This window comes from Clupea harengus, chromosome 24 (assembly GCF_900700415.2).
Source record: "Clupea harengus chromosome 24, Ch_v2.0.2, whole genome shotgun sequence".
Lineage (NCBI taxonomy): Eukaryota > Metazoa > Chordata > Actinopteri > Clupeiformes > Clupeidae > Clupea > Clupea harengus.
In genome coordinates this window covers 14,574,069-14,588,510 of record NC_045175.1, presented here as the reverse complement: position 1 = coordinate 14,588,510, position 14,442 = coordinate 14,574,069, and the positions used below count along the sequence as shown (strand labels likewise).

Below are 14,442 nucleotides of genomic sequence, written 5' to 3'. Positions count from 1 at the left end.
CCCTTCTTACCCTACCATTGTGCTATAAGGGGGTTCAGGCCTAGGGCTCTGTCAAGTGCCTAGAGACGCTTTTTTTGTTTTGTTGTATAAATTCAATTGAATTTAATTGAATTCTTGTCATTATTGACCGGTCTGACAAATGTTAGTAATGCTTTTTAAAAACATTTAATTTAGATCTATTTTGATTTAAACCTTTCTAACGATGTTTGACAATGATATATTATTTCTAAGTTTTAAGTTTTGAAATGATGTTGTATTGGTCAATTTTATTCAAAATAAGGGACATTCAAAAACAACTTTAACACACATGCGACTACTGCAAATAAATATTCATCATAAAATCTTTTACGGCATAATGACAGGTGGAGGTGGGGGGTGCTACACTCCCACTACACCACTGATTCTAAATGAATTATACCTTTTAAATTTCTGTTGTGATAAAGTGATGATGTTTAGGTCATATCTAAGACAAATTCACATATCAAAGCTCAACTCAAAACATTGTTAGCTTTCTATTTTGACTGTTTGAGAAGTTGAAATGGCTGAAAGGAAGACAGACAAGAAGTAGAGATCTTTCCAGCCCCGATGGACTGATGAATATGCGTATGAGGAGAGAGCTGCACACGGGGCATGTGTGCATAATCTTCTTGTGATTTATACTCATAATGGAAGCCACAACAATACCAACAATGAGAATAATTGTAACTGTTGCCACTATATTAGTTTAATATTTTGTAAAGGTTTTCCAATGGAGTATATTTTGAATTTTTATGTAGCATTAAAGTGTAATAACAGATTAGACTTTTATTTTGGAGCCTCGGCTGAGCTGCTGGTTAGAGCGCGAGACACAGAGAAGCAAGCTGATGTAGTTAAACACATGTCTAAGAGTACGCTAGTTAAGAGAGATATTAATGCCTTTAAAAGGTGAAAAGGACTTATGTTAAGTGGTAGAAGATTTCCTTTTAGAGCATGCAGCCAACGAGGTATTTTGTCTGTTTGTTATTTATTTCAACTTTGTGTTATTTTTGATGTTTTGTTTGCTAACCAGCTAACTTTATGTCTTATGTGTTTGATACCGTGTATTACATAGTTTTCACGGTTTGATGTGGAGAAGAAGACTTCATTAAAAACCCGTAACGGAAACCATTTGCTGTCTTGACTGTGCTTGGGAGGGAGTCACAATAATAATAACTTGGCTAAAATTATATATATATATGTTTTCTTCTTTTTTTTTCTGCCTCCTGACTATTTTTGTATGGCTCAGCCAGCTGAAAAGGTTCTCGACCCCTGTCCTATAAGCTACTCCTTTATCAGATCTCATAAAAAGTATAAACATCAGGAAACCCTCACCTAGTTTGCTCTTTCTGTCTGGTGTGTGTTCAGTGTGCAGGTGTCTGCTGCTTTCTACCATGTCTGTGTGTTCATCCAGAAGAGGCTGTAGAGGAGGTTGAGTTCTGCATGTCTTTCCACACTGGCTTCCACAGGCTTGGTCTCCTGGTAATCCAAGCTGCTCCCAGTAGCTGCTGATGCACTGCCTGCAGAAACTGTGTCCACAGGTTCCTCAGTACCTTCTCACACACTCCACACCTGGACTGATCCTGGGCATATCTATCCTGTATCTGTAAACACCCCACTCCCTGTGAACATGTTCTGCCTGTGTGTATGTGATTTACGTATGTACAGTATGTTTGTGAGTTAAGTTAAGTCTATAAGCTACTGGATGACGTACATTTCCCTCGGGATTAATAAAGTATCCATCTATCAATCTATCTATCTACTAATCACATGTGATCATGGATGCATTTCAATACTGGTTCTTCTAGACCTTAATGCTGCTTTCAAGACTATAGATAATCATATTTTCCTACAGAGATTTGAACACCATGTTGGCATCAAAGACTGTGACCTATCCTGGTTGAACCTGATGAAATTGTACAGTTACCCAAGATAGAAGCCTGCCTGCAAGATGTAAAATCTTGGATTACTAACCGATTCCTGTTCTTTAACTCAGATAAAACCCAGGCTTGTAGCCCCTCAACAATTACTATCTATTCATCTACCCACACTTGATGGCATCTCATTAAGATCCAACAGTGGACCAAAGATATTGGTGTAGTTACCAACCAAGACCTCCTACTTGACTCCCACATTAACCTACAAATCTCAAAGACATAATCAAAGACATCAGACATCATCTGCACAACACAAAATCTTCATATTCTGTTAGCTAATTAGAGCTCTTCTCAGGTTGATATTTCTGTATTTTAAATTCTTAATTCTAATATTTTGAGATACTGGATTTTTGATTTCCCTGAACTGTAAGCAGTAATCATCAAGATAAAAAAAAGGCTTGAAATATGCCATTTTATGTGTAATGATTCTACAATATATGAAGGTGTCAATTATTTAATTAAATTACGGAAAAAAATGAACTTTTCCATGATATTCAATTTTTTTTAGATGCACCTGTAAAATTCCCAATATCAATAAAACTAGACAGTGCATCTTGTACTGTGAAGGAAGGCCTCTAGGATACCTATACTGATAAAGTGGCCATATTACCTACTGTTAATTGATGACCTAATTTTATCTCCTCATCTGTTCATCAATTGATGTCTACTAACCACATTTCCTCTCTCTACCTTTGCTCGCAAATGCTGATGGCTGTGGAAACATTGCTCCTCCTCACAATATTCATTAAGTTCATATACACGTATTAGCAGTCGAACTCCACCCACTCACTTTGTCTCTTTCTTCCACTTCTAGTCTAGACTGTCTTTGCTTTGGGATGCTGCTGTATTCTCTTCACTTGATCTCCTTTTAAAAACCCTCAGCCTTCACTGACCCTCCCCCACCAGACTGGCATACACTTATTTTACCCTATACTTTGTGCTAGCATTTTCCTGCTATGTAATAATTGCCACTATCGACATAGTTGTCCGTTCCATTAGCCTATTTAACCTTACGAGCACACTGCATACCCACTAAGCTGTTCATGAATGCTCTCTCTACACCTTATCCTTTATCAATTTTGTATGTATCATATACATATACATTCTATGTATGTGTGTCTTGTGTTCATTTACCACATTTATGCTGTGTACATTTACCACATGTAAGCTAGAATGCTCATCTTGATTTCACCAGCCATTTTCCTGATTGTTTCCCCTTCCTCCCATTCTGCCACAACCCCTCCCACCATCCCACCCCCCTTCTTTTCCTATCTCTACCCTACCAGCTTGAAGCATATGTGTGTGTGTTTGTGTGTGTGTGTGTGTGTGTGTAAAACTGGATTTGACAACACTGACATGTCTGAATAACCTATATAAAAAGTAAAGGCTGATCACTCACTTTAGACCTGATGGTCCTGGTTCACTGCTGAAATTAGGTGAGTGTTCCCTGGACTGGTCACTCTTCATAGACACACAGCTGGGCACTGGAGATGGAGGTCTGTGTGTCTGTTGTCTACAAGCACACACAAAACCAATGGAGATAGGCGTCACCGGCTTTGTAGCTAAATTGACCGCAACACGTCTGGTCGATTTTGGTTTCAAGGATGGCCACTTAAAGAAGTGTGTGTGTGTGTGTGTGTGTGTGTGTGTGTGTGTGTGTGCGTAGAACTGGATTTGACAACACTGACGTGTCTGAATAACTTATATAAAAAGTAAAGGGTGATCACTCACTTTAGACCTGATGGAACTGGTTCACTGCTGAAATTGGGTGAGTGTTCCCTGGACTGGTCACTCTTCATAGTCACACAGCTGGGCACTGGAGATGGAGGTCTGTGTGTCTGTCGTCTACAAGCACACACAAAACCAATGGAGATAGGTGTTACCAGCTTTGTAGCTAAATTGACCACAACACGTCTGATCGATTTTGGTTTTCAAGGAAGGAGTGTGCACGTTGCAATAGCATGCCTTTATAAGGAGCTGGCGGGGCGTTTCTGTATGCAAGTTCAGGTGCATGAGAAAGCGCGTTCAATTAAGAACACATTTCCAGGCGTTCATGAATCCAGCAGAGATCTTTTCTGAGGTTGGTAAGAAGATATTTAATAAGACACTTAAGAAAATGTTCTAGAATGAGGTCCATTGTTTCCTCACAACTCAGTGTTTTCAATTATTGAACTGCATCGAATCGCATTGAATCGAATCGAACTGAATCGAACTGAATCGTTTTTATCAACATGCATCTTTTCTTGTATCGTATCGTGCCCATGTATCGAGATACGAATCGGATCGTCTTTGTCATGAGAGATTTACACCCCTAATGGCCACTCAAAGGAATGTTTGTGTGTGTGTGTGTGTGTGTGTGTGTGTGTGTGTGTGTGTGTGTGTGTGTGTGTGTGTGTGTGTGTGTGTAGAACTGGATTTGACAACACTGATATGTCTGAATAACATATAAAAAGTAAAGGCTGATCACTCACTTTAGACCTGATGGAACTGGTTCACTGCTGAAATTGGGTGAGTCATCCCTGGACTGGTCACTCTTCATAGACACACAGCTGGGCACTGGAGATGGAGGTCTGTGTGTCTGTCGTCTACAAGCACACACAAAACCAATGGAGATAGGTGTCACCGGCTTTGTAGCTAAATTGACCACAACACGTCTGAATGATTTTGGTTTTCAAGAATGGCCACTCAAAGAAGTGTGTGTGTGTGTGTGTGTGTGTGTGTGTGTGTGTGTGTGTGTGTGTGTGTGTGTGTGTGCATAGAACTGGATTTGACAACACTGACGTGTCTGAATAACTTATATAAAAAGTAAAGGGTGATCACTCACTTTAGACCTGATGGAACTGGTTCACTGCTGAAATTGGGTGAGTGTTCCCTGGACTGGTCACTCTTCATAGTCACACAGCTGGGCACTGGAGATGGAGGTCTGTGTGTCTGTCGTCTACAAGCACACACAAAACCAATGGAGATAGGTGTTACTGGCTTTGTAGCTAAATTGACCACAACACATCTGATCGATTTTGGTTTTCAAGGATAGCCACTCAAAGGAATGTTTGTGTGTGTGTGTGTGTGTGTGTGTGTGTGTGTGTGTGTTTGTGTGTGTGTAGAACTGGATTTGACAACACTGACATGTCTGAATAACTTATATAAAAAGTAAAGGCTGATCACTCACTTTAGACCTGATGGAACTGGTTTACTGCTGAAATTGGGTGAGTCATCCCTGGACTGGTCACTCTTCATAGACACACAGCTGGGCACTGGAGATGGAGGTCTGTGTGTCTGTCGTCTACAAGCACACACAAAACCAATGGAGATAGGTGTCACCGGCTTTGTAGCTAAATTGACCACAACACGTCTGAATGATTTTGGTTTCAAGGATGGCCACTCAAAGGAGTGTGTGTGTGTGTGTGTGTGTGTGTGTGTGTGTGTGTAGAATTGCATGTGACAACATTGACATGTCTGAATAACTTATATAAAAACTACTCACTTTGGACCTGATGATACTGGTTCACTGCTGAAGTTCAGATGTACAGGCTGGGACTGGTCACTCTTCATGGACACACAGCTGGGCACTGGAGATGGAGGTCTGTGTGTGTGTCGTCTACAAACACAACAACACACAATAAACCAATCAACATAGACTAATTTCTCTGTGGAATGAATGAATGTGTTCACACTCAATGTTATATAATAATATCTGCACCAATGCAGAATTAACCTCTCTCTCTTCCCCTCTCTCTTTCACACACACACACACACACACACACACATACATACACACAGACACACAGACACACAGACACATACACACAGACACACACACACAATCTTACTTACTCACTAACTCACAAAGACACACACACACACACACAAACACACACACACACACACACACACACACACAAATATGTGTGAAATTTTTCGAATGGATATTCTGTGAAAAGATGTTCTCCTGAAAGACTGAACTTCTGACCGTGAGATGCAGACATTCTTTTTGTTTGTTTTTTCTTAAGCTGAGTTGTAATGAGTGAGTTATAATTTTGTTGAAGAATACAGATGGTTGGAGGGTGAAGTGTAGTGCATAGAGTATAGGGTGTCAGTTGGGCACACAAACACACACACACACACACCATGCCACGTGACAATTGGGCAGAATCTTCTGTTGGTGTCGTATTCAAAATGAATTGCTAGGTGAGTCCACATATTATTTTGTTGTTCACTTTTGCCATTACTTGGAGATTGACTAGGAGTTCTGCTCAATTTGTCAGTGCAGACAGCTGACTCACTCAACTCACAACAAAACAACAACAACAACAACAACAACATACAAATACTACATTCATCTCTTCTGAGTTACACAAATCCTGCACTAATCTGTTAGACAAAGACTCACTGAGGTTTAGACTGTGCTGCTCCACTGCTAAAGGTAGGAGGTTCAAACATGGACCTCATGTTCGAAACATTCTGTTTTGGGGGTTTCCAGCAGCCAGTGGCACAGGAGACACTGTATGAATAAAATAAAGACAGAGAAACCCACTTGTAGCTTTTGATAGGTCAGAGTTGCTGCGGTAATAATAATAAAACTTTTTTGCAGTTTTATAACAATGTTATACTTCAGACATACAACAATGTTCATAACAGTATTTTAAGCTTCAACAATTCTTCTGCACAAGCTGGTGTTTCATAGCCTAGTTATTGGACTTTATTATGATGATTAACACTCATGTAAAATGACTAGTAGGTGTCGTGTGTATTGGTTTTCACACAATCCTAATTCTGTGATTTCAAACACTTCAAAACCTCAATATTCACAAAGCCTCGCTGTTTCAGAACCTCGATACATACAATTGCTTCAAATGTTTTAGAGTTTCACAAAGCCTAGCTCTGCCCGTCACTATCAAAAACTATGAAGCTAATCAGACACTGATGTATTCTTCAGAGGTGAAATGAGGCAAGGGGTGATTCAAAGTGGCAGCTGCCCTTGATATTGCCTAATTTTATTACATTTTAATGAATGTCTGATGGTGGTCTGAGTCTCCTTGATCTGGGAATACATAGGAAGGGAAAAACTGACTGTCTTGCAACAGTTTTCAGCCATAGTAAAGAATCATTTTGTTTACAATATGAAATATTAATATTTCACTATTGCAGTCTTCCTCTTGCTGAGGTGAAACATTCTAATCTGCAACAAGCTGCACAGTTTTACCATCCCATTCTATGTGCAACTCTGAGTGTGTGTAGATAGTGGAGTAATAAGATCATCTGTTTCTGAACTTACCTCACATCAGAATGTGCTGGTTCATCACTGAGTTTCAGAGATTCATCTATGTCCTTGCCCTTCTTCACACCGCTGTGTAGTGCAGACCCTGGTCTGAGTGTCTTACTGTGACCTACAGCCTCCTCTCTCTCCTGAGATACACTCATCCTAGCAGTACTGATAGTCTATTTGGACCTGAATAGGAGAAATATGGAGCTTTACAAGTAAGCTTGTGATTTTACAGAACTGTGCAAATGTCTTAGGTGTCTGTCACAGTTATATTTTTCTTCTGCATTAGTGTGTCAATATATTTAGATAATACAATCAAATATAATGAAATTAAACTGCTGTGTGCAGGCAGTTGTCCTATTTTAATCCTTCCTAATTACTTCAGAATGAGGTCAGTCTCTCTTGGCAGGTATTCACAAAATCCAGCACACGCACACTTTACCTTCCCAGCGTAATCAGAACACCTTACCTTTCCCACGTGGCCAACAAGGTCATTATTATCACTATGACATATTTACTACTCACCCTGAAGTGAGCAAGCTACACTCAAAAAAGCTACACTTTTTATCAGAAAATAAAAACCTGTTGACAGGCTGTAGACTAGCATTGGCTACTTTGGTTACATCATAATAAAGCGTTCGAGACAACTCGTTAAATACCACTTTCTACCTCAAGAGGCACTAGAGTCAATATAGCGTAGGCAATGCAGTCACTGTCAGTAATGGTGTTTTTAATTGCTAAAATCCCATTTCCGAGGCAGAAATAATGACAGTTAAAGTGTTTATTCATTCGAATGTAATGCTCCTTTTTCACACATTTTGTGTTTAAAAACCATTATTAAATTAATCACCACACCACTAGAAGAAGTAGGCTATTGGGAGGGAGGGAGTGGATGAGTAACCACGCCCTCTGACAACTCTCGGATAAGTCATTCACAGCCTCTGGATTTCATTCAGTTGTATTTAGTTTCAAGTTTTATTTTTGAATCTAAAAAAAACAACATATGACCAAAGCTGGTCACGGACAACCATTGACAAAAAAGCACATGGCATCATTTTGGATGCTTATTAATTAGCCTAAAGATCTGCTTTGCCTTCGTCACTTCTAGGACATCTTTCATTCAGCGTAAATCTGATGAACAAAAACTGCTGCTAGACTGCCAAAAAAATATTACTCTAGCGACCGAAGATTAATGCCCTGAGATGACCGGAGTACCAAACATGTGCACTTAGTGGCAACATTTCGCAATACGTCGTCATTTGTTTCCAAACCGCTAACTAAGAAATAGTTGGCTACCGTATCGATAGGTTACGTTCATAAGCTAACCGATGTGATAATTAAGGTAGGCTAATACACAAATCAAATGTCCAAATGCTTACCAGGGAGATGATGTTTCCACGTTTAGGTTCACCCGCTACGCAGATTCTAAAATGGTGATACGATTTACTTTCGGTTTAAACATGAAGGCGCTGCTTCTTTGTTCAGACTGACACGGCGATGTTAGAGAATAGCTACGTCTGTCTGTTAACATAAAGGACTTTACTTCTTTCAGTAGGATACTTTAATGAACGTATGCATGTTGCAAGCTGAGTTTACCGCCAGCCAAAACATCACATTTCCACCGGAGTCTGTTGTAACTTCTGTGTAAACACGTTTTTTTTCACACTAATATTAAAACATGAAACCTGACCTCAAATCAAGACAGGGAAACTACAAGAATATTTGCATCATGCCATCAAAAACGATTAACAGACACCTGTAATTTTTAACCTCAATTTCAAATTGGGCCTTTTCTTTACTTTTTTTAATGAATTTGGTGGATATTGCATTTAACGTTGAAAACCACTTAAAACCACAAAATATAGCACAAATTCCATCTGTGAAAAGACTGCTACTGAAAATGACACGCTAATGTTCTAGGACCAAGATACAGCTAGTAGAGGAGTGTTGCTGTGGATAGACCAAAATACAAGGACAGATACATTCAAACCTTTTCTGCATTTCTATCTCCCAAATAGAATGCATGATTATTTTTGTGCATCACATGCAGATGCTTTATTTGTACATGTGTCTTTCATACTGCTGTATTGTGTATGTTGTGTGTTCTGTTCACACAAACGCATTTCACACAAATGCTTGTTTTAGAAAACATGGAACTGAGAGCAGCAGAAAGATGATCTGACTAACATAGCACAAAAAGTAAGGACATTTGTGTTTGGTAGATTATTTCTTGGCAATAAATCTTATACCGCTGGAAACCCTGTTTATTTCCCTTTTCAATGGTGCCACATTTGTAAGGAACATGCATTTTGGGGATGAGCAGCAGAGCTGAGTATGAGGGTTGCGCCCATGAAAAATTCAGCTTATTTCTTGTTTTGAGCTTCTGGTACCCCCAGGTGCTGCCAATTAGGTGCTGGGACTGAACTCTATCCTCCAAGATGACAACGCTTGCCTCCACAAAGCAGGGTGTATCAGAGACTACCTCCAGAATTTGGGAGTGGAGAGGATGGAATGGCCTGCCAGCAGTCCTGACCTCAACCCCATTGAACACTTGTGGGATCAGCTTGGGCGTGCTGTTCGTGCCAGAGTGACCAACAGAACCACGTTGGCTGACTTCCTACAAATGCTGGTTGAAGAATGGGATGTCATCCCACAGCAGTGTGTGACCAGGCTGGTGACCAGCATGAGGAGGAGGTGCCAGGCTGTTGTGGCTGTGTATGGATCTTCCACACGCTACTGAGGCTCCTGCTTGTTAAATTAATAAATTGTTAAATCACCAATATGTCTTGTTTCTTCAAGCTTCAATCCTCCAATCCACCAAACACCAAACAAGAGACAATGGCAGAATAAGCTTTTTGGCATTAGCAGAGAAGATTCGGTAAATTTTTCATGGGCACAACCCACAATGTGGCACCATTGAAAAGGGAAATAAACAGGCTTTCCAGCGGTATAAGATTTATTGCCAAGAGACATTGTTACAACAAAGAAATAATCTACCAAACACAAATGTCCTTACTTTTTGTGCTATGTTTATATACTGTATATATATATATATATATATATATAGGAGCATATAGGAAGTCACAGCACATCACATACCTGATAAAGGGGCACCTGGCTATATAGCTGTACTGTACTATGTCTGTAAATGTTTAGCTACGTTTATTTATAAGGCACAGTTCAAATTAAAATAGAACACAAGCGTAAATATCAAACTGAAATAAATGTGAACAGGCCAACACACGAGTCCAAAGATGACAGAGTGTGAAACAAGATGCACTTGTGATACGATGCATTGAGCACGTACACTCACACCACAGTCATTTCTGGGAAGTATCGTTGTTTTAGAGAAAAGGGAACTGAGAGTAGCAGAAGGATGATCTGACTGATAAATCTGTTAACTAATTAACTAACCAGGAGCATATAGATATATATATATATATATTATATATAGTGTCCAGATGTCAGAGGGCTGTGCAGAACAGAGAGAACAGACCAGAGTTTAGTAGCAGCGCCAGCACTGCATTTATCTATTCATGTATTCAATTTAAATCAAACTAAACACTGTCCAAAAAGCACACAAACAAACTTGCCTCGATGGGCCACACATAACTGGCTCTAACAGGCTAAATCCACAGATCCTGTTCACACAGCTCTACTTCCTTCAGCCTCCCAACAGTTCTCTCTGGGTTAGTCTCAGCCAGAGTCCTATATGGGCTAAGCCCCTCCCCTGAGACAGTACACACTCATTACTAAATCAATCAACTCTTACAAAGAAGTTATTCACACAAAACAAACAATATGTTTCACCCCAACACCAGAAATGAATTTAGTCATGGGAAAATCTTAACAACATCCTAAAAAGACACAACTCAGCAAATAGGAAGTAACAACACATAACATACCTGATAAAGAGGTACCTGGCTATATGTCTCCACTGTTGTCCAAAGAACAAGTTCAGTCACAGTTCAAAATAAAATAGAATACAAGCGTAAAAAACAAACTGAACAGGCTTGTGAACGGACCAACACACAAGTCCAAAGATGACAGAGAGTGAAACAGCATGCACTTGTGATACGCTGCATTGAGCACATACATTTCAAACCACAGTCATTTCTGGGAAATACACACAGCTGAACTACCCGCCGTTGTTTTAGACAAGAGATGAAATACAAGCCGTTGAAGTGCTAAGGCTAAGGCCTAAGAAAAACCACGTCCTGTGTTTGCATTCAGTGTGTTAGAATGGCTGACTCTGAATTATAAACCCATTTCATTCCAGCAAGCCACAGAAACTGGTACCTGATAAAGGGACCACTGACTGTGAGTCACACTATATATAATTGTCCATGTACAACATGGTTCCAAAATAGGTGTGGCCTCAGGTTAGGGGTGTGAGCTATGATGTGCAAATGTCAAATGTAACAGATGTTCTCATCAGCATGATTGACAACTGGTCAAAGTCATCTATTAAGAGCAATACAGATAGCTGGGCAAAAGATGTGTTGTTATTTGAATTTTCCTGGAGTGAAATGAGTCAGCAGTGCACATAGGTGGCCCTCAAGCACCTTCTCTTATGTAATTTTATATTTTAGTTTTTTAAGGTATTATTTATGGCACCAAATGTCAATGAAAAACTCCTTCTTTCCCGTCTTAATTCAGATTCAGATTCCAGTTTCACTCGCATATGTTCATTAGCGTAAAGATATGAATGGTATTCCTTGTCTGTCATAATTGTCTGTAGCATACCTAAGTTACTGATTAGTTTCAGAGATTCAGGCCAGAGATTTTAGGCTGAGAAGAATGCAAACCTGATCAAGGAGGAAAGACACACATACAGAAGGGAGGGGTGCCATTTGATTGGCTGTTGAACTCTGATATCAACAACCTTTCACCAGAAAAGCAGTCTCTAAATACACGCTTGCATACATACGTACACACACACACACACACACACACACACACACAGACACGTATACACACATACGTACACACACACACACACGCGTGTGCACGCATACAAGCCCTTACTTATCACTGCAGAGTCCTTAGCCATTTTAACACACACACACACACACACACACACACACACACACACACACACACACACACACACACACATACACACACACACACACACACACATACATCTATCTCTCTCTCTCTCATTTACACTTCTGCTTCTGATCAATTCTGTCTGCAATAGTCCAGTGTTGCTACAGGAACAAGGTAAACAAACACCAGAGCAAAGTGTAACAATGACAGAATATGTGTTGATGTTAATGGACTAAGAACACACCATACTCTTCCTAATGGATAATAATAGAAGCAGATGATATTCAACACTCAATATCTCACTGTTTAAATATACTGTGTATTACTACTAATCATACTGTGTATTCCTCACACTCTTGCATATTAGTCTCCTCCTCTGATAGTAACCCTATTACACCACCAGTCACAGAAATCACACTTCTAATGAAGTTACTGTCTATCAATGAATACTACACACTTGACATTGGACACACATACATGAACTTATTTCGAATTATTTTTGTTGAGTTTTCTGTTCCGTTTCCTTTTACCGCGAAACCTGGACACTTACTGTAGACCAGTGGTTCCCAAACTTTTTACAGTCCCGTACCCCTTCAGACATTTAATCTCCATCTGCGTACCCCCCCCCCCCCCCCCCCCCCCGTTTTAATTCCGTTTTAAATCTGTTTCGGCTCATGTTGTTCACCCAGAGGTAGATTGATGGCTTAAAATGAGTGAATAATATGTGCCACAACTGACCCAAACCTTCTAAGGTTGTTGTTTGCCAGCCATCAACAGAACAGAAGACTAAAAACATTATTTGCAGGCGATTGGGAAGATGAGCGAATTCATTTGACAGGCTACGGAGGTCTGTGTTGAATGGGGGGGCGTGGCCGGAGCGGAGTTCAGCACAGACGTGACATTTTCTCAGTGGTTTTGTTTTCTAATTAATGCTTGTTCATCGTTGCGATCGTTGTTGTGTTTGTAATAAAGAAATACAGCCTTGCAGGACAAAATACAGGGGAATTTGGGCGATTTTGATGCACAAAATGATGTCTCCGTCTGAAAGTTGCAATTCTGTTTCAAACTGTACATTCGGCGAATTCCGTCCGTTTTCTGTTATCGCGGAAATTTTCTCCCCGCGTACCCCTGGGGGTACGCGTACCCCAGTTTGGGAACCGATGCTGTAGACAAATGGGGGAAGCATGTGACTTGAAGTGAAACATGCTGATCTGGGCATCATGTGAGTTTAACGCTTTCTTCCTCTTTTTTGTCACGACAAGCTACATATTTATATCCATGCGCATTATATTTGTGTGTTTCTGAAGCTTTGCTGAAATTGTGTAACCTATTAAACAATAGCCTATTCATGTTGACAGTTTAGGATGGGGTTTTGGAACATGGAAAGCAGGATATGTTACACAGCTACATGTTTTACTTTCGTACTTCTACGTAGACTCCCTCGGAGTAGCGGCGTTCAGCACTCCACCATAACCTCTTCTCAGTTTTACACGGATTAAAGATAGTCTCCTTGATTCTGGCGAAAGGTTGTTCATATTACAGCTAAACAAAGTTTCACCACCCCCTTTCATTCCCAGAGCCATGACTGTGTAGGTTGCGAACACGAGTTTTGAGTGCACACACAGGACGAACAGCTAGAGGACCATGAGGGGGAATTTGCTCAATTTGACATACAAAGTCTATTGGATTAGAGTAAAGGCTGGCAGGCTACATTTAATTCTGAATTCTGCGGATGCCTGGGTTCAGTGTACTTTCCTAATTGTGTAACTCAAACAGTTAGTAGCTCCATGTGTTGATTTAAAAACGGAGGTTAATGGTAAAATGTAGCGTTCAAGTTAAGTTACAAATCCGAATCTGAAATATCTCAAACACCGACCGGGAATCCTCAACGAAAATAAACATTCATTGACAGTAAATGCATGAATTGTGCTTACCTTAAAATCAAGACGGTTTGCGCTTTTGGATTATAAAGCAGCTTCCTTATCTCCAACTGTTTACTTTCGATGTCACTTCCTGGGGGGTATTCAAAGTACGTACGGTAGTTTAGTGGCAAACCTGGGCTAAGTTTATAGTGAGTGGTAAACCTCCTAATAGAATATTTAACTCTTCTAATTAAATTTGAAGATGTAGCACAATGTCGTTTTGACTAGTTAATTGTCCAATCTATGTTAATAA

General features: G+C 40.0%; 1 protein-coding gene and 1 long non-coding RNA gene across 2 annotated transcripts in view; one reads left to right on the top strand and one right to left on the bottom strand.

Annotated features, from left to right (window-relative positions):
• Positions 1–4,851: 4,851 nt before the first annotated feature.
• Positions 4,852–5,449, bottom strand: LOC122128808. Its single transcript, XR_006151627.1, has 3 exons — positions 5,437–5,449; positions 5,122–5,235; positions 4,852–4,890 (listed from the first exon to the last, which is right to left on the bottom strand). It is a non-coding gene; the product is annotated as an uncharacterized LOC122128808 (long non-coding RNA).
• An 8,021-nt stretch (positions 5,450–13,470) lies between these two features.
• LOC105895990 (apoptosis-stimulating of p53 protein 2-like) overlaps positions 13,471–14,442 on the top strand; it is a 6,041-nt gene continuing 5,069 nt past the window's right edge. Inside the window, exon 1 of the mRNA XM_042703503.1 lies at positions 13,471–13,489. Coding sequence (XP_042559437.1) covers positions 13,471–13,489 — 19 coding nt within the window. The remainder of the gene's footprint in view (positions 13,490–14,442) is intronic.